This window comes from Ovis canadensis, chromosome 7, assembly GCF_042477335.2.
Source record: "Ovis canadensis isolate MfBH-ARS-UI-01 breed Bighorn chromosome 7, ARS-UI_OviCan_v2, whole genome shotgun sequence".
Lineage (NCBI taxonomy): Eukaryota > Metazoa > Chordata > Mammalia > Artiodactyla > Bovidae > Ovis > Ovis canadensis.
In genome coordinates, this window is record NC_091251.1 from 31,414,571 (window position 1) to 31,442,198 (window position 27,628).

Genomic DNA, 27,628 nt, shown 5'->3' on the forward strand with positions numbered 1-27,628 from the left:
TCCATGGAATTCTCCAGGCAAGAAGACTGGAGTGGGTTGCCATGCCCTCCTCCAGATCTTCCTGACCCAGGGATTGAACCTGCATCTTCTGTGGCTCCTGCATTGCAAGTGCTCATTACCACTGAGCCACCAGGGAAGACCAATAAAACATTATAAAAAATCCAAATAAATATAAACTCTATCAAAGCTAGTAACTCCATGAAAGCCCAGCAAGTGGTTCAATGAGAAATTTACTTTAACTATATCCTTTTTTGTAGGTTCATAAAAGAGTCATCAGGAAATTTTTTGAATCCTGAAAATTACTGAAAACATACATATACCAGCTGATATATTTAAGAGAAAAGCACATAGCACTGTCTGTAAAAACAAAGACTGAAAATAACCTCAAGATCACCAGAAGGGAATACTATCTAGCCAGTAAATGAGGCAATTCCAAATGTACTATTGTTGAATGATCTCTAGGATCTATTATTAAAGGGAGAGGGGGGAGCTATAGCCATAATATACAGTATGCAAGCATTTGTCTGTGGAGTGTTTTAAAAATATAAATGTATAGACTTGTACGCTAGAAATATCACAAGGACACACACAAAGATGGAAATAATGGTTGCGTCTAAGGAGGGAAAATGCGTGGCTGGCGAATAAAAGGGTAAGAGAAACTTTTTACTGCATCATCTTTTGAACCTTTGACTTTTATACTATGTCTAGTTATGACCTATAATTTTCATATGATTTTCTCCCTCCTTAGTTCCACACACACAAAATAAAAAAATTTAAAGTACTGACTACAAAAGCCCCTCTATACTTCATCCCTCTACCACCGTTAAAATTATGCACTGATCATTCGGTGTAAGATTACATTTCCTTCTTGACAGCTCAGGAGTTCAATAAACTATTTTATTCAATATTTTATTACTGCTGAGAAGGCTGCTGGTAATGACACTGGTGAACACTGCATGGTAACCATACTTGTTCCTTGGAAAAGCAAGACAGCAGCACCAAGTAGCAGAATTTTATTATCGAACTGGCATTAAAACCTTCAGGGATTAAGGAAAACTACAAATCTTACTTTTCCAGAAAACTGAAAAACAATAAAATAATAATTTTTTAAAAAACACCCTAGTATCCTTCAAAAACAGTGCCAAAGATATATTAAAATCTACAAGAACGTGAAGCAAATAATAACACATGGAGACAGTTTTATTCATTAGTGATATGTGATTTAATCCTTACAAAAGTCCCAAAACTGTCAGGATCTGGATTACCTCACATTCTAGAAAAGAGACAAGATGAGAAGCAGGCTGGGTGATCTTACAATAGCACACACCCCCTGCCCTGGGTTTCCATGCTCTTCCCTCTCACTCTCTATAGCCACCAGACTAGACCCTCCAAACCTCGGTATCAGTTGGGTCCCTTAATCCCCACTGAGGGAATATACAAGGGTAACACCCCTTCAGGATTTCATGGCAAAGTCTTTCCAATCAAAGAAAGGATCACGAGCGGGGAGAAAGATACTAAGGTCTGCCTAAGGAGAAGAGGTCTGTGGGAGAGGCTACAGCAGAAGTCGGGGGGAGAGGCGGCAGTTGATGGTGGCTACAGAGGGGCTGATACCGGATCTCTTGGGAGGTAAGAGCATCACGAAATAGACTATGGGAAAGCCGAGTTGGGTAGGGGAAGGGCTAGTCGGCTGAGCCAAGGGTGGGGGTTAGGAGGTCTGCTGAGAAGGGTGGCCACGACGGATCTGTCCTGGACCAGGGGGTCGCAGTGGGTTCGGGGGTAGCCGTAAGTGGGTCTGAGAAACTGTGATCCGGTCAGCTCACGGGAAGATGTAACAGACTCTCGAGGCCCCATTAAGCGTCTAAGAGTCCGAAGGGGGTTCCAATAGGGTGTACTGGCGTGGAGGGGGGGGGGGCATGATAGAACCCCAGGAGAGGTTGGAGGGCCAGGAGGGTGTCTGGCCAATGGAAGACACCATGGGTGGGGTCTACTGGGGACCCTCGGCAGCGATCGGGGATCTGGGAGGCTGCGGGGCGTCTCCGCTGGGGCGGGGCGGAGCGGCCCCGCAGGAGCCAAAGAGAGAGACTGAGACGTGGGCCGGGCCGGGCGGCAGGGCCGCTGGGCGGCTTGGGCGGGTCTTACCTCGGGCTCCGCCGCGGTGGCCACCGCAGCCCCCTCCTCTTCGGCGGAAGCCGCCTCCCAGCCTCGGCCCCAGGGTCAGGCCGGAGGAGACAGCAGAGACCGAGACCACCGAGGGTCGGACGGTTCCGGGAGGGTGGGCCCAGTTGCTTTAGGGTCCAGGCGAGCGGCCGCCGCGCATCCCCCGCCCTGTCAGAGAGACTCCGCCCGGCCTGGGCAGGCACATCCCCCGCCGCACCCGCCCAGCACGCGTTGCACCGCCGCCTCAACCGGTGTCGCTGCCTCTGCTGGTGCCAGAGGGTTCCTTCGCAGCCGCGTCTCAGCGTCCTGGCTGGACTCTCAGCAGCCACAGCCAACCGCCGCCGCGTCCCAGTCAGCTCCGGCCCGCGCGCCCCCGACCCCGCGCACGCGGCCCCGCCCCGCGCGACTCCCAGGCTGCAGACGAGCAGGCGCGCGCGCACTTACCTCCCACGCCCCCTACCGCCTGCGGGATCCTGCCCGGCCCCGCCCCCGCACGTGACGCCGCCAGCGAATACAACGTGCGCTTGCGCTGACACGCCCCATTTCAATTGCCTCGGGCGGACACGCCCCGCCTCATCGGCCTCAGGCGGCCCCGCCCAAAACTTTCTTCCTCACTTTACGGCAGAGCTGGGAGCCTCCGCCTTAGAGGACTAGAGAGGAATGTCGCAATGTTGGGGGTAGAAAACTCTGGATTTACGACTATAGCGCAGCTTTTCCGGCCAGTACAGAGCTGTTTGGAGGCTGGTAGGGGTGGTGAGGCCCGAAGCAGGTAAGAAACCTGCTCCCTACTTTGGTTTGTTGGTCTGTGGGTCCGGGCAGGGGACCGCTTTGCGGTTCACGGAGATCTAGCGTATCTGTGCCCCATTTTCAATTATGGCAAGAATTCTCAGCGACACTCCTGTTAGCCCCCTTTCCTGGTTTCCACACACACGCCCTGTATTTCCCCGCCCCCGACCTCCGTTTCCTAGTTCTACTTTTCATTCATCCCTCAGACTTTTCACTGAATGGTTTCTGTGCGTTGGACTCCAGAAAGTCAGAAGCAAATGAAATAGTTTCAGCTTTCTGAAGCGCTCTGTCAGAGACGAGGAGATGATTCGCAGTGGTAGTAAAGTAAAATTAAAGTAGGGGGAAAAAACCGACAGGATACTCTTGAGCATGATTGTGTAGAAAGACTTGAGGAACCCCTTCCAAGGTGACCTTTGAGTCACTCTTAATTTTTGTTAAAAGGCTAGTGAGCAGTAGGTGGTCAAAAAAATAGGAGAAGAGATAGAAGCAGAAAGTACAAAAGCATGTGCTAGTACTGGCCGAAAGAGTAAAAAGTTAATCAAAGAATATAGCTGGTGAAAACCACGCAAGTGTAGGCTACCCTTTAAAAAACATCGTTGTAAAGTGGTTAGGGGCAAGCGTGTGGGCCACAAGACTGTTTTCAAGATGGGAGACTTTGGGGCATAAAAGTACCATGGAACCGAGAAGACAATTTATTGGTGCGAGTATTTAACTTACAAAACCAAGAATATTCGTGGCTTTCAATCTTGTATGCACATTAGAGTCACCTGAAAAGCTTTTTAATTATAAAACCAATGCAGTTGCTCCACCTGAGGCCAATTAAACCCAGGTATCGGGGGTTTTTTTTCTTTAACTTCTGAGATGAGTAAGGCTGTGGGTTAAAAACCACTCAACTAGAACAAAGGAAAGCAATGAGAAGCAGGGGAGGGCAGAAGGTTGATAAAAGTGGCCCTGTAACATTAAGATGGGAGTCATCTGATGAGAAAGAGTTGGAGATGGAATGGGAGCTTGGTCAGAGTGATGAAGTTTTGAATAATGGCTCTGGAAAATGGGGGAAAGAGTCACTCCTGCCTTTCCCTCTGGTGCAGTTCCATCTTTCAGTCTTAATCAAGTCCACCTCAGTTACTGCTCTCTTTCCTTTTCCCTTCCATCCAGGGTTGATCAGCTGGGGATCCAGGCTTCCAGCTCCAGGCCATCCCCATTTCTTTACCCCAAAAGATCAAAGCTGGGCTAACCTATGAGAGTCAAGAGCAAACTTCAGACCCCTGAAGATGGGGGTACAGTACACAGTGCCATGCCAGTTTAGAAACTGTCTTTTATAATTCATCAATCATTTGAGTAAGGAATGAGAAAGACTTAAGAATCAGCCCTATTAGGACCTCATAGTATTAGGAAAAACAAACCTTTAAAAGAATTCTTTTGGCAGGCAGAGAAAGTCTGTGTAAGGCAAAGCCCAAGCCACTGAATGGTTTAACTAGGGTTAATTCGAAAACTTACCAGCCACCAGATAAGAGTGAGTCACCATTGTCTGGTGTGACTAGAGTTTAGTATGAAAAGTAGGGGTGGGACAGAGATGAAGATGAAAAAGTGGGTGTGAACAGATAATGAAGAGCCTTGAATTCCATGCTAAAGTGTTTAGGTTATATTCTACAAGCAATTAATATGTATAATAAAGATGTATGAAATAAAATACATAGAAACAAATGAACTTATTTTTATTGAAAGTTGTAAAAATATAAAAACATGTGTGATGTAGTTACATATGCGATTCCTTACACATTAAATAACATCAGGCAGCAGGTCTGTTGTTCAGTCAGTCATGTCCCACTCTCTGCGACCCCATGGACAGCAGCATGCTGGGCCTCCCTATCCTTCACCAACTCCCGGAGTTTACACAAACTCATGTCCATTGAGTCGGTGATGCCATCCAACCTCTCATCCTTTGTCGTCCCCTTCTCTTGCTTTCCATCTTTCCCAGCATCAGGGTCTTTTCTAATGAGTCAGCTCTTCCCATCAGGTGTCCAAAATATTGGCACTTCAGCATCAGTCCTTCCAATGAATATTCAGGATTGAGTTTCCTTTAGGATTGACTGGTTGGATCTCCTTGCTGTCCTGGGGACTCTCAGGAGTCTTCTCCAACACCACGTTTCAAAAGCATCGATTCTTCAGTGCTCAGCCTTCTTTATGGTACCAGGTAATTATGTAATTTCAAAATAGTGATGAGTATAAATTTTATTTTGAGACACCTGTAACAACTTTAATGATTTGGAAGTGTATTCCTATTGGTGACAAAGACACCAGTAATATGAGGATTATTGCCTACACTTATTGAAGATGTTAAATTTCAGCTAGAGGTTATTGAAAAGTTGCAATTATTTCCCCTAATCCAAGTTCATGGAACTGTTAATTCTAGCCACCTTCTGGTCCAAGGATCCTAGATTTATAAATAGCTCACTGTAATGGTTTTAAACAAGATCACAACAGATCAAATAAGTGTTTTGGAAAAGTACTTGAGCAGTGTTCACTTCTCAACCTTTCTGTTGGAATCAGCATAGGAAACTGGCAATTTCTCTTTTCCTATAATTTAGTTGCAGTAACTGCTACTAATAAACTGTTGCCTAATAATTTGAGAACTGAGCTTTTGGCTCTATAGGATAAGTACAAGGAAGTAAATTGGCAAAGATAGGTTATGGCTATTTTTGTTCAAATTATTATATGCCATGCTGTAGTTTGTACTTAATTTTGGTAGACAGTGGAGAAATGTTTAAAAACTTGGAGCAGGATAATGAAACTAGAGTTCTATTTGAAAAATAATTAGCAGTAATGTACAGGTTACATTCTATCAAAAGAGAAGATAGGAATGAAGAGGCTAGACCAGCAACTAATTAATTTTTTTAAAAAACTAAATTTTATCATAAAGCAATCTCTAAAGAGTCTACTAAGTTCCTTTATTTCCCGTGTGACCAACCTAAAGGAAAAGATTGGACTAAATTACATGCCTTTCAACAAAGAGGTGCACACCTGTGTATAGATCTGTTAGCATTTTTCCAGGTCAAGAGGCTAGCCCTTTCTTTTGTAGTGTAGTGATAATGTTAGAACGTCTAATAAGCAGTGACTTTACCATGTATCTGGGCTTCCCTGGTGGCTCAGATGGTAAAGCTACAGTGCGGGAGACTTGGGTTCGATCCCTGGGTTGGGAACATCCCCAGGAGAAGGAAATGGCAACCCACTCTAGTACTCTTGCCTGAGAAATTCCATGGACTGAGGAGCCTGGTAGGCTACAGTCCATGGGGTCACAAAGAGTGGGACACGACTGAGCGGCTTCACTTTACCATGTATCTAGGTTCCTAGATGTTGCCAAGGCCTTTCTTTGGTTATATTTCCGTCTACACCTGTGAGTTCTACAGTTGTGACTTTTAAGGTCAAGACTCGTCTCCTTGCCAATTCCTTAAACCTTCTTTGCTGGGTAAATGCATTAGTAAACAAAAAGGAAGTCCTCAAGGCCTAGGGAACCCATCTTTTTGGAAATTGACTGTTGCCAGGCTATAGAAAACTTACTGCTCAAATCCCAGTTACTCCCCAAATGATGTGTCTTTTTAACCATATTATTAAAAACATTAAATTTGAGGCCCAGGTATTACTAAACCAAGTAAGTAATGTAAAGTTAGTTTTCTGGACCAGATTCTATTTTCTTCAGCATGACTAGTTTATATTCACTTGTCTATTTACCTATTGGTATGGTTCAAGTTTCCTTTTCGTAGGGAATGGGGGAACAGGTCTATTTTAAAGCAGAATTCTTGAATTTCTGAGGGATTTTCATTACTTACAGAAAATCTCTGAAAGTTCCTTTCTCTAGCTTCCAGTTAGATGACTACACCTTTGAGCATTCACCCATTACAAAAGCACTAGAACACAGTTGTGATACTGAAACAATTGTCCTGGTAACAGTTACTATTTTTGAGCATCTATATTGTAGATTTAAAATATCTTAGGCCTGCCTTCCCTCATGGCCAAAAAAATAAGTAAATGCTGTCACAGAGTAGTGTGATAGGTTAATAAATTCCTTCAAAACAGTAACTTGTGGATAATCTGGCTATAATTTTCCCATTACTGTTTATTGTAGCAGCTTTGCACTTTACATTAACAGCTAAAATATGCAGATGCTGGAAATGGTTAGTCCTATTTAATAATCTGTAATTCAGACCTCATCAGATAACTCAGCAAGTATTTATGTTAATGAACATTTAAAGATAAATTCTGTATTCACAGTTGGGTCCCATCAGACCCTGTTTTCCTATCAGCACAATAAAACAAATGCACTATTTTATTTGTTCATAAGATATTTATTGAGCACCTGCTATTCACCAAGCACATTTTTGAGACTCATTAAAAGAGGAGTTTGTACTAACAGTTTACCTTTTAACTATGGAAGAAAATAATTCACCAGGCTTTGAAATCTACAAGACAAATAATTTAAAAACGATGCCTTTTTCATTCTCTTTTAAACCAGATGTTTGCATATAGCTACTGTGTGTGCAGTGATTATTTATGAAACTAGGCAGATTATAACTTTAGCTTGACCGCATCTTATCACCTAAGGTATAATATTAGCTGTATACTAAATAAAATTCTGTCTACTCCTTTGTAAAATATATCTTACTCAAACCTCTCATTAAAAGTGTCCTCCCCATCCACTATATTTACAGTCCCAGTCATTTCAAATTTTGCAGTTAAGTCATTTCTCAGAAAATTTAAACAAAATCATTTCTAGAAAAGGCTGGTATTTACACAAAGTATATAGGAAAGGGGGGGAAAATTGTGACACAACTATAGATGGAACCTTTGAAGTGTAATGGTAGACTAAAGTTTTTTTTCTGATCCGTGACCCCTTAACCATGCCTAATAAGTAACAGAACCATAAATAGAGAGCCTCAGTGCTAGAAGAAATCCTAAAAGGTTACTTAGTCTATCTCCCTGGCCCAAGGGAGGGCCAAGTGGAATTTATGGCTGATGAGTTACCAGGCATCATCATCATACCAAATGGTTTTTCTGCTTTGAGAGCTGAATTCCTCTGTTGGTAAAAGATTCACGTGAGAGGTATATTGTTCAAATTTATAAATAATTTGGGGCTTCCCATGTGCTGCTAGAGGTAAAGAACCTACCTCCAGTGCAAGAGATGTAAGATACCTGGGGATTCAATCCCTGGGTTGGGAAGATCCCCTGGAAGAAGGCACAGCAACCAGCTCCAGTATTCTTGCCTGGAGAATCCCGTGTACAGAGGAGCCCTGCGGGCTATGTCCATGGGGTCGCAGAGTCAGACCCCAACTGAAGCAACTTAGCACACACGCATAAATAACTTATAAAATTGAGAAATCTTGTGTGTTTAACAATCTTGTGTTTTCAGGCACTGAAGATAGCAGGCATGAGTGAAAACTAATCTTTGTCTTCAAGAAAGATATAAAATCTTGATGGTAATTTTTACATACCACTTGATACAAATCTCTGGATGGGTTAGGCTAGCATTAAAAGGAAATGTTTAATTAGGGGAAATTGAAACCAAAAAATAAGGCTTCAACTTCCTTCCTGAAAATTTTTCTGCTTAGTCTGACATGAAAAGGACATTTGGTCTTGAATGTGATTCATTTTGTGAAATTCAAATGGAATTATACATGAAAAGTTGGGTGTAAATTAATTTTAATGAACATCAGATTATATTTAAATATTTGTGTTTGAAACTTTGTGCAAGAGAGATTAGACTTATTGTTTTTTTCCTAGAGGACATAAGTGAGACCAGCGAGTCAAAGAAACATATTTTGCGTGTGTTAGTCACTTAGTCGTGTGAACTATAGCCTGTCAGGCTCCTCTGTCCATGAAACTCTCCAGGCAGGAATACTGGAGTGAGTTGCCATTTGCTTCCCCAGGTGATCTTCCTGACCCAGGGATCAAACCCATGTCTCCCACATTGCAGGCAGGTTCTTTACCATCTGAGCCACCAAGGAAGCCCCAGATAGATTTTAGGTGACTGTAAAAGTGAGAGGTGCTACATTTCTTTCTTGAATGAATGAAAGTAGCTGTATTTCTTGGTTATGTACTCATTAGAAAAGGGGGGGGGGGATAAAGCAATATCAAAAGTTAGAAAAAAGTTTAAAAGTATTAAAATCCTATTCTTAAAAATGTGTGATTATAGACAGCTATCATCCTTGACTAATTTTGTACAAGTTTTTATATAACCTTTCTTTTCATAGCATATTATGAGCATCTTTCTATGTCAATAAATTATTTTTTAATGGCCGAAAAGTATTCCATTAAATGGAAACCCTGTTCTTTTTACCAGTCCTCTTTTAAACTTTGGGATTATTTCCAGTTTTTCTTTTACAAATATTACTGTGGTAAACATCCTTGTTAAATTTTTGCATGTATCCTAAAGTTTCGCTTAAGGTGAATTTCTGAAAGTGTAATACCTACATATTTCCAAAATATTAAAATATAATGGCAAATTATCCTTCAGAAAACTCACATTAGTTTACACTCCTGTTTACAGTGAGACTGCATTTTCCTGTAGTTACTCAGCAATGCCGGTTATTATCAGTTTTCCTATCTTTGCTAATTTAACAGGTGAACAATGAAATCTTAATTCAACGTACATTTCTTTGATTATGAATAAGATGTTGGGTATCTTTTCGTGTGTGTATTGGCCAGCTGTATAAGGTGTTTTTAAGCTCTGTTTTAATATTTTTGTTTCACTTTTTAGCATTTAAATTTCATTCGATCTGAAATAGAATTCAATATGAGGTCTGAAGTAAGGATTTAGCTTCAGTTTTTTTCTAATCAAATGATTAACAAATTGTCCCAGTGTCATTTATTAAATTTCCCAGTTAGCATATCCCAAACATCACTGCACAGTTGGTGAGGTGTTAATAGATATTATACCAAAACAGAAAACAAAAAGTGTTCCATTGGTCAAAGGAGCTGGGAAAGAATCAGACTGAGAAAAGTTAAGTTTCTGTATTGCAGAACCTCTCCTAGCCTCTAATATGCTTGTGTGCATCGTGAGTCAACAATAAGGAGTTTGGGGATGTAGCATTTCCCTAACTTACTTAACCATGTAATCTTTTTCTTTCCTGAAATGCCTGTAAAAGTCTATGAAACTGTGCTGTCCAAAATAGTAGCCATGGGACTTCCCAGGTAGTCAAGTCTTTAAGATTCCATGCTTCCAGGGGGCTCAATCTCTGGTTGAAGAACTAAGATCCCAAATGCCACAAGGTGCAGCTGAAAAAAACAAAATAGTAGCCACTGCCCACACGTAGCTGTTTAAATTTGAGTTAAAATTAAATAAAATCAGTCCTTCAGTCTCACTAGCCCTTTGCCAGTGCTCAATAGCTAGTGTGGCCAATGGCTACTATATTGGACATTGCAGATGAAGAGCATTTCCATTGTTACTGAAAGTCCTACTGGATTGCACTGCTATAAGACATAGTGATCAGTGAAAACGTGGAATAATCCCTATATTTCTCCCACTGATTTGTAATGTCTTCATCATCATATTTAAAATTTCCAATTGCATGGATTTGGTTTTTTTACAGTTGTATTGACTTAGCTATTTCTGCTCTAATATTACACAGCTAGTTGTAAGTCAAACTCCTGCATGTTTTCCCCTGAGAATAGAAATGAAAAATTGCTTCCTGGGGTAGGAAGTTAGACTAAAAGGAATGAAAGTCCTTTATACATCTAAGGGGCTTCGCTGGTGGCTCAGGTGGTAAAGAATCCGCCTGCAGTGCAGGAGACCTGGGTTTGATCCCTGGGTTGGGAAGATTGCCTGGAGAAGGAAGCAGTTACCCACTCCAGTATTCTGGCCTGGAGAATTCCATGGGCTATTCCATGGGGGTCGCAAAGAGTCGGACACAACTGAGCGACTTCCACTTACACTTCTAAGACTCAACAGTAAAAATTTATTTGCAGAACATGATTTATATCAGGTAAGTATCCATTTATTCTACAATTATTATTTACTGAGCATATGCCCAACAAGTTTTGTTGAAGATCCAGGGGACCAGAATGGTAAGCAGGTTTAGGCAGAGAAGATTCTTTATTCTCTTATGATCATGGAGCTTATGTTTTTGGCCTCAGGGAGAGGGGAAAAATATTAATGAAGAAACAGTGAAAAAGAAACTGTCAGATAACCACAAGTGCTGTCTATTTCAGTTCCACAAGGAATTGAAATTAGGGGACAAGAGAGTGGTGGCCTCTTGTTTTGGATGAACATGGGAGAGCTCTGTGAATAAGTGGCATTTAAACTGAAATTACCCAGCACATGGTGCCAACCACTAGAAGGTTCAGGCACAGCTAGTAGCCCAGCCCTCAGGAGGAAGAAAACATGGCATGTTTGAGGAAAGTTGGTGTGGCTGGAGCTTAGTGGGCAAGGGGGAAGAGTAATGGAAATGAGGTTGGAGAGGTGCCTACGGCCATGTAATCATTGGAGGGTGGGGTGGGAGGTGGGAGGGTGGATTGTAAGCAGCTAGGGTGGGAAGTTCACATTTATTCCTGAGTGTGACAGTGTACTGCCAGAGGACAGGACAGATGTGAACTCACTTAAATGTTTAAACAATTACTCTTGACAGCTGTATGGTGAATTTACTGGAGGGGTCAATAGTGGAAATAAGGAGACATGTTAGGCTCTATCAAGATAAGAAATAATGATGGACTTGACTGAGGTGGTAGTGAAGATGGAAAGTGTTGGGACAGGTCCAGAACATTTTGGCTGTAGAATCAGCAAGACTTATCAATTGGTTTATTAGGGAATCTGGTTCCTAAGAATTAGTGATTTATGTTACAGGCCTATCAAGTATGAAAGTGTTAGTCACTCAATCATATCTAATTCTTTGTGACCCCCTGGGCTATACTTCAGTCCATGGGATTCTCCAGGCAAGAATATTGGAGTGGGTTGCCATTCCTTTCTCCAGGGGATCTTCCCGACCCAGGGATTGAACCCAGGTCTCCTGCATTGCAGGCAGTTGGTAAAGAATCTGCCTGCAGTGCAGGAGACTCTGGAGACATGGGTTCAATCCCTGGTCAGGAAGATTCCCTGGAGAAGGAAATGGCAACCCACTCCAGTATTCTTGCCTGGAGAATCCCATGGACAGAGGTGCCTGGGGTTACAAAGAGTCAGACATGACTGAACCACTGACCACCACCTCTAGCTATCAAGTTTGGAGACTGACTAAACTGTCCCACTGAAGTGTCCAGGCCTTCAGAGTAGGGTGAATGAAGCAGAGATAATTGCTTTCCTCTGGTGCAAAAGTGCTCTGCTAATCTCTTATTTTAAAAATCTGTGCTGATGTTGCATTTTATGCTGTTATATCCATGTTTATGTTAATAATTAAGGTATTGTAAGTCACTGATTAAAATATTTTTAGTATTTAAGATTTAAAAAATATTTAAATTGCTTAGCTCTTTTCCCCCAATGCTAGTGAAATTGAAGCTCTAGGAAGATGCATTGGAGTTAGCCTGTGTTTGATTTTTGGTGTGTGTTTGTGTGTGTGTATTGAATCTTGCTAGCAGCTAGCCATATATGTATAGGAGCGCTGACCACATTTGTGAGCAGTTGCAGTTAGATACAATTTAAAACAAAAACTGAAGGGAGTGAGGAGGGGGAAAGAAAATTGCATTTAGAAACTATTGACTGTTAGAATCTTCACTTAAAATGATAAACAGCTGCACTTTGCACTTTACAGTGTTTAAAAACATAACTGAATGAAGCTGTTCCTTTTTTTTTAAGGAACTCTTACTGAATAATTTGGGGGGGGAAATGAATAAAGGTCACAGTTCTGGGATAGTAGGTTTTCTTTGGGGCTTTACAGTAAAGCTTATCTGGATCACTACTGGATCACTATTTTAACCACAACAGGCATATTATCCCAAAAGTTATGAGAATTGCTACATACTTTAAAATGCTTATTAATTAAACTCTTGATGTATATTTTTGATCTTATAAAATGAATATTTACTCATGCATCTATAAAGTAGTTCTTATATCTACTAATTAAGCATTTCCTCATCAAAAATTCCAATTGAATCGGCAGTAATACCTCTAGTTAAAGGTTAATCTCTATCTTAAAGATATTTTAACAAATAGCCTCAGTGCTTTATTAGACCCCTAAAAGCTCTTAAAATTAATTCAGCCTAGGCATTTAGAACAGATTACATTATATGGTCTAGAACAGAGACTGGCAAAGTTTTTGTCTGAGAGGCCAAACAGTAAATATGTTAGACTTCACAGGCTACTGAGCTCTTAAAGCTGAAAAATAGCCATAAAAGACTTCCTTGGTGGTTCAGTGGTAAGACTCCTCGCTCCCATTGCAGAGGGCCTAGGTTCGGTCCCTGGTCGGTGAGCTAGATCCTACCTGCTTCAAGGAAGAGTTTGCCACTGTCTGTAAGACCTGTCACAGCCAAATAGATAAACATTTTTTAAAGTAGCCATAAAGAATATGTGAACTAATGAGCATGATTTTGTTCCAGTAAAACTTGAGAGAGGAAGGGAAGATTTTAAAGATGAGAGCTTAGAATTGTAGAAACCTATGGCTAGTGGTGGTGGTGGTGGTGAGTGGCTTTAGTCATGTCTGACTGTTTGTAACCCCAGGCACCTCTGTCCATGGGTTTCTCCAGGCAAGAATACTGGAATGGGTTGCCATTTCCTTCTCCAGGGAATCTTCTGACCCAGGGATTAAACCCACATCTCTAGAGTCTCCTGTGTTGCAGGCAGACTCTTTGCCACTGAGACTGGGGAAGCCCATAGCTAGAAGAATCTTGGAGAAATCAGAGAGTCACTTGGAAACATCTTAAAGATACAGGTGCCCAGACCCTCCCCCCAGAGACAGATCACGTGTTTAAAATCTCCATAGATGATTTTGACATGCCTCCCCGGGTAGAACCACTATTTATCTGGTCCAAACCTCACTTTACAGATGAGACCCAAGGGTTTTAAATGTCTTCTCCAGAGTCAAACAACTGGTTGATTGCAGATCTGAATTGAATCCCAAATTTGCTGACTCCCAACCTAGTGTTTTTCCTACTGAACCTGCAGCTTCTTGCCTTACTTACATCAGCAGGAAATCAGAATGGTTCTTGTTGAATTATAATTTTCCCTTTAATTTTTATTTAATTGCCTGGTTTTTATAACAGAAATATTTAAGTCGTATACACTTTAAGGATTTTAAGATGAATATTAAAAAATAGTCTCTTGTTAAAATTAAGTATTTTGGGAAGTGTTCTATACTTTGAATTCAGTTTTCACTTAGCTACAGAAGTTCGAAGATATACTAAAGTAAACCCCATAATTACAAGAGTCTGCCTGCAACACAGGAGACTCTAGAGATGTGGGTTTAATCCCTGGGTCAGGAAGATCCCCTGCAGAAGGAAATGGCAGCCCACTCCAGTATTCTTGCCTGGAGAAACCCATGGACAGAGGTGCCTGGGGTTACAAAGAGTCAGACGTGACTGAAGCCACTGACCACCACCACCACCAGGTTTGAGTATGCTGATGACACGCTAACAACATTGCTTCACTCAGGTTGAGAGACTACTTTTCTGTGGTGTTAGCATTCACCTCTGCTCGCATCAAAGGTAAAGTTCAAGTGCACAGTCCTGCCCTGGCCGGATCTATCTTTGTACCTTTATATAAAGAGACAAACAGACTCTTTATTTTTGAGAAATCTTTAAGATCCATTATTACCACCCAAAATATATAGGGAATGGGGAAGGAAACAAGTTTTCCTTGAGAGCTTGCCATCTACCAGAGAACGTGCTAAGTCTTTTCAGTCATGTTTCTAATTCATAAAGCAGCTCTGAGAGACAGGTTTTATTACCACCTCATTTTACTCATGAGGAAAATGAGGCCTGGAAAGAGGATGAATAGCTTGCCCAGCCAGTCGCACAGTTAGCAAGTGGAAGTCAGAGCCCAAACTCAAAGCCTCCTGGCTCCAGAACATAGAACTATACTGTATTTTAGTTTTACACACACACAACTATGAGGAAGTCATTGTCTCCCCAGTATTCCTATACCTTCCACCAAGACCAAAAACATAGATCTTTTAATTGTAAAGGAATTTACTGCTAATCAACAGAAGAAAACAGACAAAACACAAAACTAAAGCAAAAACAGGGATATTACAATATAAAAATGTTATATGCCTTATTTCCCTTAATTTATATTTCCTGACTCCCTTTAAAAGTATTTCATTCATCTGACAAACATTAATTGTACCTCAGATATGCTAAGTACAGTGCTCGCTACATAGAAAGGAAATATCCCTGGGATGGCTCTAAATGGCTCCTCGTTCTTGTGCTAGGCCTACTTCATCTCTTTTTGTCCCCTTACCCCATTAATGATGGGATCATTGCCCTTCTGGTCACACCAACAAAATTCTCCAAACTGTTTCTTAATTCTTCTCTCTTATCTACCCTCCTCTGATCCCTTACTGATTCTGTCTATAATAATATCTTTTCCTCCTTGCCTTTCCCCTACTACCATTTCCCCTGGTTTACATCATATCCTCCTCCTACCTTTACTTTCATTAAAAATCGAATTGATCTCTATCGCCAATGTCTCTCCCTACCAATTAATCCTATATACCATGCCTGAATCATCAGTCTTTCTAAAGCATTGACATAGCCATTAATGTTTCCCCATTTCCTCCAGTATAAGTTCTAGACTTTACACCTAGAAATCAGTTTATCAGCACCTAGCTTCTAATAATCTTCCTCCAACCTTCATCTGCATCACTGTTCCCACTTCATTCCAGCCAGAGTGGACTAAACTTAAAGGCACTTTCCTTGCCTCTGCCTTCTTAATGCCCTCCTCCATGCATCCACCTCTCTGCTTTTCAAGAGCCCACTTTTATGCCACTTTCTCCTTGAAGACTTTCCTAATTTGAGCTCTCCATGCATTTCCCTTTTGAATTCATTTTATTTGTGGTTTACCAGTTTTTTTCTTTTGAGTATAAGCCACCTTACACATCTTTATATTTTCCATGACAACTGCATTAGATGTGTGTGTGTTAGTCACTCAGTCGTGTCTGACTGTTTGTTACCCCATGGACTGCAGCCCACCAGGCTCCTCTGTCCATGAAATTCTCCAGGCAAGAATACTGGAGTGGGTTGCATTTCCTTCTCCATCTGCATTAGCTACTTGATAGGTATTTATTGAGTAAAAGAGATATGTATATTCATTATGGGTTCATTATAACATAATAGGGTTAAGCTCAGTGAGGGTAAAAACTATGACTTTTATTCCCATTTTGATTTTCTAGCCCCTAGCACATAGGAAACATTCAGTAAACATTTGTTCAGTGTGATATACTACAGTTACCAGATGCTGGGATGTAAATTTCCTGATGACCCCGTAGATATCCAGAAATGCTACCGTATGTTACATTTTTTTAAATGTTACTGTATGTTATACTTTTTTAAATGTTAGTTACCTGTGTTTCTTCATTTAATATTGACACATACCCTGTGGTAAAGGTCATGTATTAATATTCTCACTTTACAGAAAAGGAAACTGGCTTAAAGAAATGAAGTAGTTTTTTATGATGACATAACCACTGAATAACAGAATGGAGTCTAAAATTCAAGTCTTAAGATGTGAACTTTAGCGTCCATTTTCTTGGCCAAGGTGGTTTGACCAGTTTGGTTTCATTTGCTTTAGAATTGTTACGGCTAACCTATTGCAATCATGCTGTACGGAAGGAAAGTTATGACCAACCTAGATAGCATATTAAAAAGCAGAGACTCATTACTTTGCCAACAAAGGTCCGTCTAATCAAGGTTATGCTTTTTCCAGTAGTCATGTATGGATGTGAGAGTTGGACTGTGAAGAAAGCTGAGCACCAAAGAATTGATGCTTTTGAACTGTGGTGTTGGAGAAGACTCTTGAGAGTCCCTTGGACTGCAAGGAGATCCAACCAGTCCATTCGAAAGGAGATCAGTCCTAGGTGTTCTTTGGAAAGAATGATGCTAAAGCTGAAACTCCAGTACTTTGGCCACCTCACGCGAAGAGTTGACTCATTGGAAAAGACTCTGATGCTGGGAGGGATTGGGGGCAGGAGGAGAAGGGGACGACAGAGGATGAGATGGCTGGATGGCATCACCAACTCAATGGACGTGAGTCTGAGTGAACTCCGGGAGTTGGTGATGGACAGGGAGGCCTGGCATGCTGCGATTCATGGAGTTGCAAAGAGTCGGACACAACTGAGCAACTGAACTGTTTGGAATAGAATTAAGTCCTTGATTAACACATTATCTATATGTTGGATGTTTTCAAAATCAGACACACCACAAAAACTATTTTCTAAAGAAAATCTTGACCCTACTTGTGGACACATTCTCCACGGTGAGATGCATATCTATTCAGACACCCTTCTTGTTGTGAGCTTCTATCCCTAGTTGGATTTGCTCTTAATGTACGGGACTGATTTCAGCTGGCAGCTTAGAGAGCAGGTCTCCAAGTATTTAGCAAGCATTGCCATCTGGCCCTTACCACTCCTAGTAGTCACTGAAGACATGAGGGAGAGAGTCAAGAAGCCTTGCTCAAGGCGCATGCAGTCATTCCTTTTTCATACTCATATACTCTTAAATACAGTCCCATCAGCAACCAGCTGAGCACCTAGCCTCTCCACAGCTGCTTTTACTAGATAGCTGTTTGCTCTTTTCCCATCAGACTGAATATTAAAGATCATTGTTAGAAATAGTACTGTGAAATTATTTCATCTTTTACAACAATATTATATACCCCATATATGTTATATATATTAATGTCCCATAATATAAAGATGTTATGGGCATTCATTATGATACTCCATGTTTTTTATGAAAATTTCTTGAGAGAAATCTGTCTGACCTTAATACAAAGAATGCTTTTACTTCTCCTGAGCAGTTGCTTTGTTTTTCCCTTATGGACATTGTGAATGTTTAACTTAACACTCTGTAGTTAGCTGCCAAAAGCTAAGAGCCAAATTTGTGGCCCACCCATAACAAACGTGCTCTATGCCTCGTTAATTTTGTTCCTAGCTCCAGTTTAGGCCTCTGCTCAAGTTATTCTTTCTTCTTAAGAAAAATCTTAATTCATGCTGTCTTATTTTATATAGATATATCCACTCATCAACAGCCTTGTATTCATTTTGAAATAGTTCATATTATGATATTCTGTATGCACAGAAAAACCATCTTTGGTGCTTCCTAATTACATCATTACTTTAGCTTTCTTTTCTTCAGGAGTACATTTATTTCACTTTGTGGGTTTTTGCAGGGTTTTGATGATATGAAAATGATTGTGTCAAAAAAATTTATTGTTTTAATACTCTAACCAAGTAGTAAAATAACTGATCTAATGGCCAGAATTGATTAAATTGATGTCGCTATTCTAGCCTAGTCTTTCATAGCAGTATTATTTTCTTATAATACACTTTGCTTTGTACTCTCAGTCTGCATGGGGCAGTTTATTGCTTTGTGATTTCTAGAAATATTATGTTGCCAAGTGAGTGCATAAGCAGTGAACTCTGAGTTTAAATGTCATATCAGTATTACCACACTTATCAGACTTGTCTCTGTCAACACCTTGCTTTAAGAGGATCATGAGCATATAAATCTTACTCTATGACTTGTCTTGCTCCCACTCTTAATTTAGTCATGCCTTCATTTGAACAAGATGTATAAATGGACATTTGTTTCCAAACCTGCTTTGATTGGTTTGGGCCTCTATCCAAATTGTCTTATCATCTTCAGTTCAGTTGCTCAGTCATGTCTGACTCTTTGCAACCCCGTGAATTGCAGCACGCCAGGCCTCCCTGTCCATCACCAACTTCTGGAGTTCACTCAAACTCACGTCCATCGAGTCGGTGATGCCATCCAGCCATCTCATCCTCTGTCGTCCCCTTCTCCTCCTGCCCCCAATCCCTCCCAGCATCAGAGTCTTTTCCAATGAGTCAAGTCTTCGCATGAGGTGGCCAAAGTACTGGAGTTTCAGCTTTAGCATCATTCCTTCCAAAGAAATCCCAGGGCTGATCGCCTTCAGAATGGACTGGTTGGATCTCCTTGCAGTCCAAGGGACTCTCAAGAGTCTTCTCCAACACCACAGTTCAAAACCATCAATTCTTTGGCACTCAGCCTTCTTCACAGTCCAACTCTCCCGTTCATACATGACCACTGGAAAAAACAAAGCCTTATCATCTTACTGTTATCCAATTAATAACATAAATACTATTTGAACAACATTTTATTTTATACTCTTTTTAATACCTTCAAGTAAAATTATTTGGCCTTTTCTACAACTCTCTGGGGCCTTTTTACAGATAACTAGAAACAAGGACAAAAATCGGATAATACCAGCAAATCAATGGTAGAACTAGGGCTAGACCCAGATTGCCTGATTCGTTTGCCACGCCTCACTGCCAAAAGAATTCCTAAGTTACATTATAAACACTGTATAGTCTTCATCTTACCCCTTGAGGTTAAAGACGGGAAAGACTGTCATTCATGTTACTAACTAGGAAGAACCAGGAATGAATTTCATTTGTATTTCTCCCATTGTTTTCTGTTCTTGAAATTACAGTTCCTTTTAACTACAACTCTCACTTTCCATCACGCAATGAGGAAGCAATATTTTATCTTATCTCTTGAAAATTAATGTTGAAATGGAAACTGTTTCTCTTAGTAATTAGTAACATTTAAATTGGTCTCTGATAATTCATCTTTAACATAATTTGCCATTCTTATAATGCATATTCATTAAAGGGGCGATTATATGGTTAATGATGTAGAGTTTGATAGAACAGTTACAATTTTAACTAATGTCAGCATTTTAAGAGATTTTTAAGTATGTGCTTACTATTTCATATGGAGAATTTCCAAGTTTTTCATTCTGGTTGTTAAATTAGATGTGTGTTTTTTTGTTTTTTTTTTAATGTTTATCCTTAACCATGCGTGGTTGCTAAACACTTTACAATTATATTTAATCTTTACCCCAAACCTTGTAAGAGCAACTGCTATTTATGATCCCCGTTTTACAGTCAAGTATCGTATTCAACAGTAAATATTGTCTTCTGCCTCTCCTTCAGCTTCTGGAATTTCTGAGCAGCTCTGGTCAGTACAAGATGGACCCAGTAGTCTTGAGTTACATGGACAGTCTACTGCGGCAATCAGACGTCTCACTACTGGATCCTCCAAGCTGGCTCAATGACCATGTTATTGGGTTTGCCTTTGAGTACTTTGCCAACAGTCAATTTCATGACTGCTCTGACCAAGTCTGTTTCATCAGCCCCGAAGTTACTCAGTTCATCAAGTGCACTGGCAACCCGGCAGAAATCGACATGTTCCTTGAACCCTTGGACCTCCGCAATAAGAGAGTTATATTTTTAGCCATCAATGATAATTCCAACCACGCAGCTGGGGGAACCCACTGGAGCTTGTTGGTTTATCTGCAAGATAGAAATGGCTTTTTTCATTATGATTCTTATGGTGGAAGTAACTTATTCCATGCAAAACAGGTAGCAGAGAAACTAGAGGCTTTCTTAGGCAGAAAAGGAAACAAACTGGCCTTTGTGGAAGAGAAAGCCCCTGCTCAACAAAACAGCTATGACTGTGGGATGTACGTGATATGTAACACTGAGGCCTTGTGTCAGAACTTCTTTAGACAACAGCCAGAATCACTACTGCAGCTACTCACTCCTACATACATCACAAAGAAGAGAGAAGAATGGAAAGATCTCATTGCCAGACTTGCCAAAAATTAGCTGTTGAAATATGTTTGACTCTTGAAGTCTCTTTCTGCCTGTCCCCATGAATTGGATGGCTGCAGTCTCAGTGCCTGAGGGAAGATGCCTAGGAGAGGAAAGCTTGGAATGCTTACTTTCTCCTGAGAGAATGTTGTCCTCCACATTATCCTAATGGAAAGTGTCACTTTAACCCTAACTTCAGAGCAATATGTTCTGTGAAAGTGTCTTCAAAATATGCACCAAAACTGATTAATTCCCTTTTGGGCTCCCTTATCCACGTTGGTTTAGTCCAAAGAAAAAAGATTGATCTGTAAAACAAATTGAGAATATGTGAAATTTAGAAGCAAGAAGAAAATCATACAGCAACCAAAGACTTACTGCACAGCCCACATATTTCAAGAGATCAACTAGCTGGAAGCAGATCAAGACCTAACCTAATTCAGGATTGAAGTTTTATCAGTTACTCAGTTCTGTGATACCTCCTCTTCCGTTCAACAAGCAAAGGCTTTCCCATCTATAACCTTTGCCAATACTTGATAAAGATGGTGTTAGCCCATAGTCACCCATCTAATTCCTGGAGCCCTTTAAGAAAGGGGGACTCTTAAATAACTTTGTTAAAATTAATGTCTGTGGTGGACCTCTTGTTTTGCATCTGAAACTTAGTCAAAGTTCGTTTATTTTTGAGATACAAAGGAGAAAAAGTGACCTTTCTCAACTCTTTCACTTAATTCAAAATGCAGACAGTGTAATTTTTGAAATGTGGAAACGAGTAAAATGAAGTGCTCTTCCTTCTAAATTATGGATGTGTTTTTACAGTTATTTCAAATAATTTAAATGATATGTCATATACACATATTCTATTCTTAATGAGGATTAGATTACAATGTATATGAGACTTGAAAGCCAAAGATTAGCTTCAGCTGCAAAACTTATAATTTCAGCTACCTTCCTAGCCTAACCCTGCCCCCAGCCCTCATGGCTCAAAATAACCTCACCACTCAGTGACCACAGAGGCAATAACCCAGTTCCTTTTAGTCAGGAAGGGAAAACCCAGTAAGTGTAAATAAGTACAGGTCACATAGCAGGCATAAGTTGAAACTAAAAGTCAGAGAGAAAGCTACCAAAAAAATTTTCATTTCAAGTCAGTATATTTGAAATAGATAGGGATACCTAATGGAAGCTGGGAGCAGGAAAAAAAAATTAGCAACAGGCAATCAGGCATGGAGGTGGAATAGGGAGGGAGGAATCGCAAAAGGACACAATTGCTGAAGCCAGGAGTGTAGATAATGATAAGGCAATATTGTTTCAATAACCGTTGGCTTAGGCATATAGTCGAGACTGAAAAGTTCGGAGTCTTCTCTGGGAAAAGTTGTTGTCTTTCTGATAATGATAGTGTAAAGTATATCTAGATGTCAGATTGTCTCCGTCTTAGAACAGTACCTGTGAGAGCAATCTTTCCTGTCTCCCTAAGATTCATCCCAGAAAGAAATTTTTTGACCGAAACTAGTACAGTCTTATAAATTAAAACCAAAGATCTCCTTTTCCAGATACATAGCATGATTGAATTGTACCACAAGGTAGTCTACTGTAAAAGTTTGAATATGCCATTTGTGTTAACATTGTAAATGACAGAACTTAAGAGTCTTGTAATATTTTACTCAATAGCAGCCTGTTTAAGTCATACACCTGCATGACCGTATACCATCGACGTTACATGGTACATAATAGGAAAAAGATCTTTTGTTGGTATTGTGTTCCCTTGTTTTAGAGTCAGAAAGATCCAGTGTGCAAAGTTCAGCTTCAGAATATTCAGTAGTTAAGCAGGTTTTTCAAAATAGGATTGAGCAGTTACCACACTGAACCACGCTGTTTTCAGATATCCTGTTATTTTTATCTTTAGTTTTTGCTATATCCATATTGACTGTATGGTTTAATAAGTATTCCATTGAAGTGGCAAAGTAGAATTTCTCAGTCATGTGACTGTTTACTGATACTAAATTTTTTCTGCCAGCACTTAGAAAAGAAAATGTTTAAAGAAATTTACATCCCATTGTGTGGGAAAGAGCATGAATGTTCTGATTAGTCCAAACAGTATCAGTTATAGTCTCGGGCAGGTTTGAGATTCAGTAGCCTCATCTGCAAAATGAAATTGGATTTGATTTTACCAATTTGGGTCCTCTCCCTTTTTTTCTTGATAAGTCTGGCTAAAGATTCATCAATTTTGCTTATCTTTTCAAAGAACCAGCTTTTCGTTTTCATTGATCTTCTCTGTAATTAAGTCCCTCTGGTCTAATGTGTTATTTAAGGTTTATGTTTCTTTTTCTGTCTGGATGCTCTGTCCATTGATGTAAGTACAGGATTACTGTTGACTTCACTATTTATTTCTGTTAATATTTGCTATATATATTGAGGTGCTCCTCTGTTAGGTGCATATATTTGCAAGTGTTGTATCTCCTTGGATTGATCCCTTGATCATATGTAGTATCCTTTGTCTCTCGTAACAGTCTTTTATTTTAAAGTCTGTTTTGTCTGATAGAAGTATTGCTATTCTGGCTTTACTTTTGATTTCTATTTGTGTGAAATACCCTTTTCCATCCCCTCAGTGTCAGTCCGCATGTGTTTCTAGATCTGTGGGTCTTTTGTAGGCAGCATATATACAGGTCTTGTTTTTGTATCCGTTTGGTCAGTCTGTGTTTTTTGGTTGGAGCATTTAGTCTGCTTATATTTAAGACAATTATAGGTCTGTATGTTCTTATTGCCGTCTTGTTCATTGTTTTGGATTTGTTTTTGTAGGTCTTTTCCCCTCCCCCTTCTTTTGTGACTTGGTCTCTTGTGACTTGGTGACTATCGTTGGTGTTATATTTGGATTCCTTTTTCTTTTTTTGTGTGTATATCTAGTATAGATTTTTGGTTTGCTCTTGCCATCAGCTTTTTGTGTAGCAGTCTGTTACATATGTGATTGTTTTAAGTTGCTTGTCTCTTAATTTCAATTATGTTTAAAATAGCCTGCATTTGTACTCTCCTCCTCTAATGATTATTGTTTTAGATATCATACTTTACATCTAATTGTTTTGTTTATCCTTTAAATGCTTATTGTGGATATAGATGATTTTATTACTTTTATCTTTCAACCTCCCTACTAGCTTTGTGTGTGGGTGATTTCTTACCTTTCCTGTGTGTTTGCCTTTACCAGTGAGCTTTTTCTAGATGTAGGCTTTTTTGCCTAGAGAAACTCTTTTAACATGTGTTGTAAAGCTGGTTTGTTGGTGCTAAATTCTTTTAGCTTTTGCTTATCTATAATGCTTTTAATTTCTCCAGCAAATCTGAATAAGGTAGGTTCTCCCTCTCAGCACTTAAATATATCATGCCGCTGCTTTCTTGCCTGCAGAATTGCTGCTAAAAATTAGCTTATAGCCTTATGGGAGTTCCCTGGTATGTTGTTTGTTGCTTTTCCCTTGATGCTTTTAGTATTCTCTGTTTATCTTTCATTTTTGTCATTTTGATTACAGTGCATCTTGGTATGTTCCTCTCTGGATTAATCCTTTATGGGACTCTGCTTTCTGGCCTTGGGTGTCTCTTTCCTTTCCTCGGTTAGGGAGGTTTTCTGCTATTATCTCTTCAAATATTTTCTCAGGCAGCTTCTCTCTCCTCCTCCTGGGACCCTTATAATGCAAGTATTAGTGTGCCTGATGTCTCCCAAACTGTCCTCATTTCTTTTCATTCTTTTTTTCATTTTTCTGTTTAACAACAATGATTTCCACTACTCTCTCTTCCAGCTCAGCAGTCTGTTCTTCTGAATCATTTCGTCTACTGTTGATTCCTTCAATAGTAGTGTATTTTTCATCTCAATTATTTATTGTTCATCTTTGGTTGTCCTTTTATATTTTCTGACTCTTTGTTAAAAGCTTCTAACTTTTCTGTGCATCTCTTCTCCTCCATAGTTCTTTGATCATCTTTACAATTATTACTCTGAACTCTTTCTGGCCTGTCCCCACTTCACTTATTATTTCTGTATTTTTATCTTGTTCCTTCACCTGGACCATTTTCTTCTGCTGCCTCTTTTTGTCTGACCAGGCTGCTGTTTGTATTTGTGTGTGTGTTTAAACTTTATTTTGTATTGGGGTATAGCCAATGAACAATGGCGTGATAGTTTCAGGTGAACAGTGAAGGAACTCAGCCATACATATGTTTTTGTATATGTGGTAGGTTACTTACTTTTCCTGACCTTGGAGAAGTAGCCCTCTGTAGGAGGCATCCTGTGTATCCTGGCAGTGCACTCCCCTCTCATAACCCAAACTATATGCTCTAGAGTGTCCTCCTGACAGGTCCGCATGGGCCCGTCTGTCGTGGCAGGCTGACTATATGGGTTGTCTGCTAAGTTTGGCGTGCCCCTAGTCTGTCTGGTTGCCACGCCCTGCCTTGTGCAAATTCTGCTGCCTGTTGTTTCACAGGCCTGGTCCTGAGGTGGCCAGTTATGGAATCCTAAGGTAACCTGGGGCAGAGTCGGGGTCCTGAAGACTCTGGGACTGTTGCCCACCTACTGGCAGGTGAAGCCAGATCCTGGGGTTGGTGCCAGACTCCTGGCAAGTGGAACTGGTTCCTGAAGTCTGGCTCCAGGGCCCAGGGTTCCCAGAGCTGCTTTCAGATCATTGGTAGGAAAGCGCCAGTTCCCGACACAGTTGGGTGTGGAGTCTGGAGTTTCCTGAAGGTTGTGTTGCCCGGCTCATGGGCAGGGGCAGAGCCCACCTGGTCCCAGGGTAGAGTCTGGCCTGCGTTGCAGTCTCGTAATTCTCTTGCCCCACCCCCTGGTGGATGGAGCCAGTCTAGGGCTTGTGCAGCTTTCCTGGTGGCTGTCGCCCAGTTTGTGGAGCCGGGTCTTGGCCCTCTGGTGGGCTGAGCCATGTCTAGGGCCATGTCTAGGTGGCTGTGAGCTCTTCAGTCTCTAAGCTGCCTGTCTGCTGGTGGGTGGACCGTGTCCCCACCCAGTTGTTCGGCCTGAGTCATCCCAGCACTAGAGCCTACAGGCTGATGGGCGGGGCCAGGCCTTGGCACTAATGAGCCAATATGGCAGCTGCCAGGAGTGATCCTGTGGTTGAATGTTCCCCAGTATTACTGCCACCACTCTCTGTACCCCTTGGGTGAGCCACAGCCACCCTCACACCTCTCCAGGAGCTTCTCCAAGATCAGCAGGTAGGTCTGGCTTAGGCTCCTATCAGATTTTTGCTTTTGCCTTGGGTCCCAGTAAGCATGAGATTTTGTGTGCTTCCTTTAAGATTGAAGTCTGTTTCCCCCAGTCCTGTAGGGCTTCCATAATTAAGCCCCACTGGCCCTCAAAGCCAAACGCTACGGGGCTCGTTTTCCAGTGCCAGACTCCCAGGCTGGGGAGCCTGGCATGGGGCTCAGAACTCTCCTGCAGAAGAACCTCTGCAGCAGCATTCTCCAGGTTGTGGGTCACCTGCCCAGGGCATATGGGGTTTACCTGTGTCATGAGTCCGCCCCTACTACCCAAGTCGTTACGGTTCCTCCCTTATGTCTTTAGCTGTAGAAGACCTTTGCTGGCAGTTTCCATTATTTTTTTCAGCCATGGTGGTTGTGCAATAGTTGTGATTTGGTGGGTGTGCTTGTGAGAGGAGGTGAGCTCAGCGGCTTTCTCCTCAGCCGCCTTGGCTGCTCTCCTTACTATTCTGATTTTATAGAAAAGAAACTTACAGGAGCTCAGTCACGTGGTTGCAGGTGACAGGGCCATGATTTCTACTGCAGGGTGTCCATCTCCTCATAATGTATCCGCCTGTACCTTTCTCCCTCTCCCAGAAAATGATAACACATCTCCTTGCTTGAACATTTTAAATATAATTTTGTGTTGCTTTATGAATCTCCTAAATTCAGCAGGTATATTATAGAAACCAATAATGAGAAACTGTCTTTCTCAGTTAACTGCTACGTGACAACCTATATAATAACTGGATTTGTTTTATATATTAGGTCATATTTGGATCAGCTGCTGACATCGAAGTACTGATCTAAAACATTTAAAAGCCCTGCATTGTACTTTCAGATGTCATGACTCTGAACGATGGGAAGTAGAACAAGAGCGGCAGCCCAGGCAATTGAAGTTTTCTTGTGTAAGAAAAACTAACATGTCAGAGTGTCAAAGGAAGTGGTAGCCAACTAAAGTGTCAGTAATAGGCAAGAGTTAACCATTATTCAGGTACAAATTAACCTTGGATCTTCCTGCAGTTTGGGGCTAAAAGACAAAAAGAATTACTGCCTGCCTCTTTTTCCTTCATGTACCAAAACAGAGCAGCCTGTATTTAAAAGAAAACCTTTCCCACACAATGCAGGCTAGGACATGTTTCTCTGCACCAGGCCATGCTTTCCTCACCAGCTCACACTCGAGCTAGCTCCCCGCAGCTGCTACCTCAGTCTTCATTTCTCAAACCTGCAAAGCCCTCACCTCCTCCCACACTCTCCAGCATCAGAGAAAATAGGCACAGTCATGAACTTCAGCTTTCCTGACACCGAATCTACGAGTCTTTCTATCCCCACCTTTGAGCCTTCCTCATTCTCATTGCAGTGACCCCCAAGCTGTGGCTAATGCCTTCACCTGTGCTCAGGGATTGTGCACAGACAGCTCCTTCACACACAGCAGCACCAACAGGAGTCTCTCGACTGGCTCCTTTGCATCAGTATTTAGATGTATAGATGTATTAAATCTGTCTTTAAATAAAGCATGACCTTGTGTCCTGCTGTAAATACTGACCTTTTACTTTCTTCGTCTTTACAGCCAGATCTAAAAGTGTCAAAAGTTTCTCACCTCCTGCCCACCTCTCAACCCATTTTAATCTAGACTGTTCCCATCACTCTACAAAAATTCTCAGTAGGACTACTAATGGTTCTCATTTTACTAGTCCTCCTAGCAA

At 41.0% G+C, this 27,628-nt stretch overlaps 3 protein-coding genes across 21 annotated transcripts in view; 2 read left to right on the plus strand and 1 right to left on the minus strand.

The window, feature by feature from the left end:
* The window catches only part of MYO9A (myosin IXA), a 242,739-nt gene extending 240,134 nt beyond the window's left edge, over positions 1–2,605 (minus strand). For all 16 annotated transcript variants that reach the window (XM_069595547.1, XM_069595546.1, XM_069595551.1 and 13 more), the window contains exon 1: positions 2,140–2,605. The gene's annotated coding sequence lies outside the window, so the exon portion shown is untranslated. The remainder of the gene's footprint in view (positions 1–2,139) is intronic.
* SENP8 (SUMO peptidase family member, NEDD8 specific) lies at positions 1,368–21,504 on the plus strand. 4 transcript variants are annotated; one of them, XM_069595560.1, is made up of 3 exons: positions 2,802–2,926; positions 5,028–5,137; positions 20,052–21,504. In XM_069595560.1, the coding sequence occupies exon 3, from the start codon at positions 20,088–20,090 to the stop codon at positions 20,724–20,726; it is 639 nt and encodes a 212-aa protein (XP_069451661.1). In that variant the 5' UTR covers positions 2,802–2,926; positions 5,028–5,137; positions 20,052–20,087; the 3' UTR covers positions 20,727–21,504. The 4 variants fall into 4 exon arrangements, with proteins under 4 accessions (XP_069451663.1, XP_069451661.1, XP_069451660.1 ...); XM_069595561.1 differs by having other exon boundaries at positions 2,879–2,926; positions 4,961–5,137; XM_069595562.1 differs by lacking the exons at positions 2,802–2,926; positions 5,028–5,137 and adding an exon at positions 1,368–1,626.
* On the plus strand, positions 1,974–2,690 carry LOC138444040 (atherin-like). The gene is made up of 2 exons (XM_069597380.1): positions 1,974–2,272; positions 2,357–2,690. Exons 1-2 carry the CDS (start codon positions 1,974–1,976, stop codon positions 2,688–2,690), a joined length of 633 nt encoding a protein of 210 aa, XP_069453481.1.
* Positions 21,505–27,628: the final 6,124 nt, after the last annotated feature.

Bases quoted from the DNA above. Each gene is read 5' to 3' on its own strand.
- LOC138444040 (XM_069597380.1), top strand. From the start codon at position 1,974: ATGGGTGGGGTCTACTGGGGACCCTCGGCAGCGATCGGGGATCTGGGA. The intron at 2,273-2,356 runs GTGGGCCCAGTT...CGGCCTGGGCAG, and splicing joins GGTCGGACGGTTCCGGGAGG to GCACATCCCCCGCCGCACCC.
- SENP8 (XM_069595562.1), top strand. From the start codon at position 20,088: ATGGACCCAGTAGTCTTGAGTTACATGGACAGTCTACTGCGGCAATCA.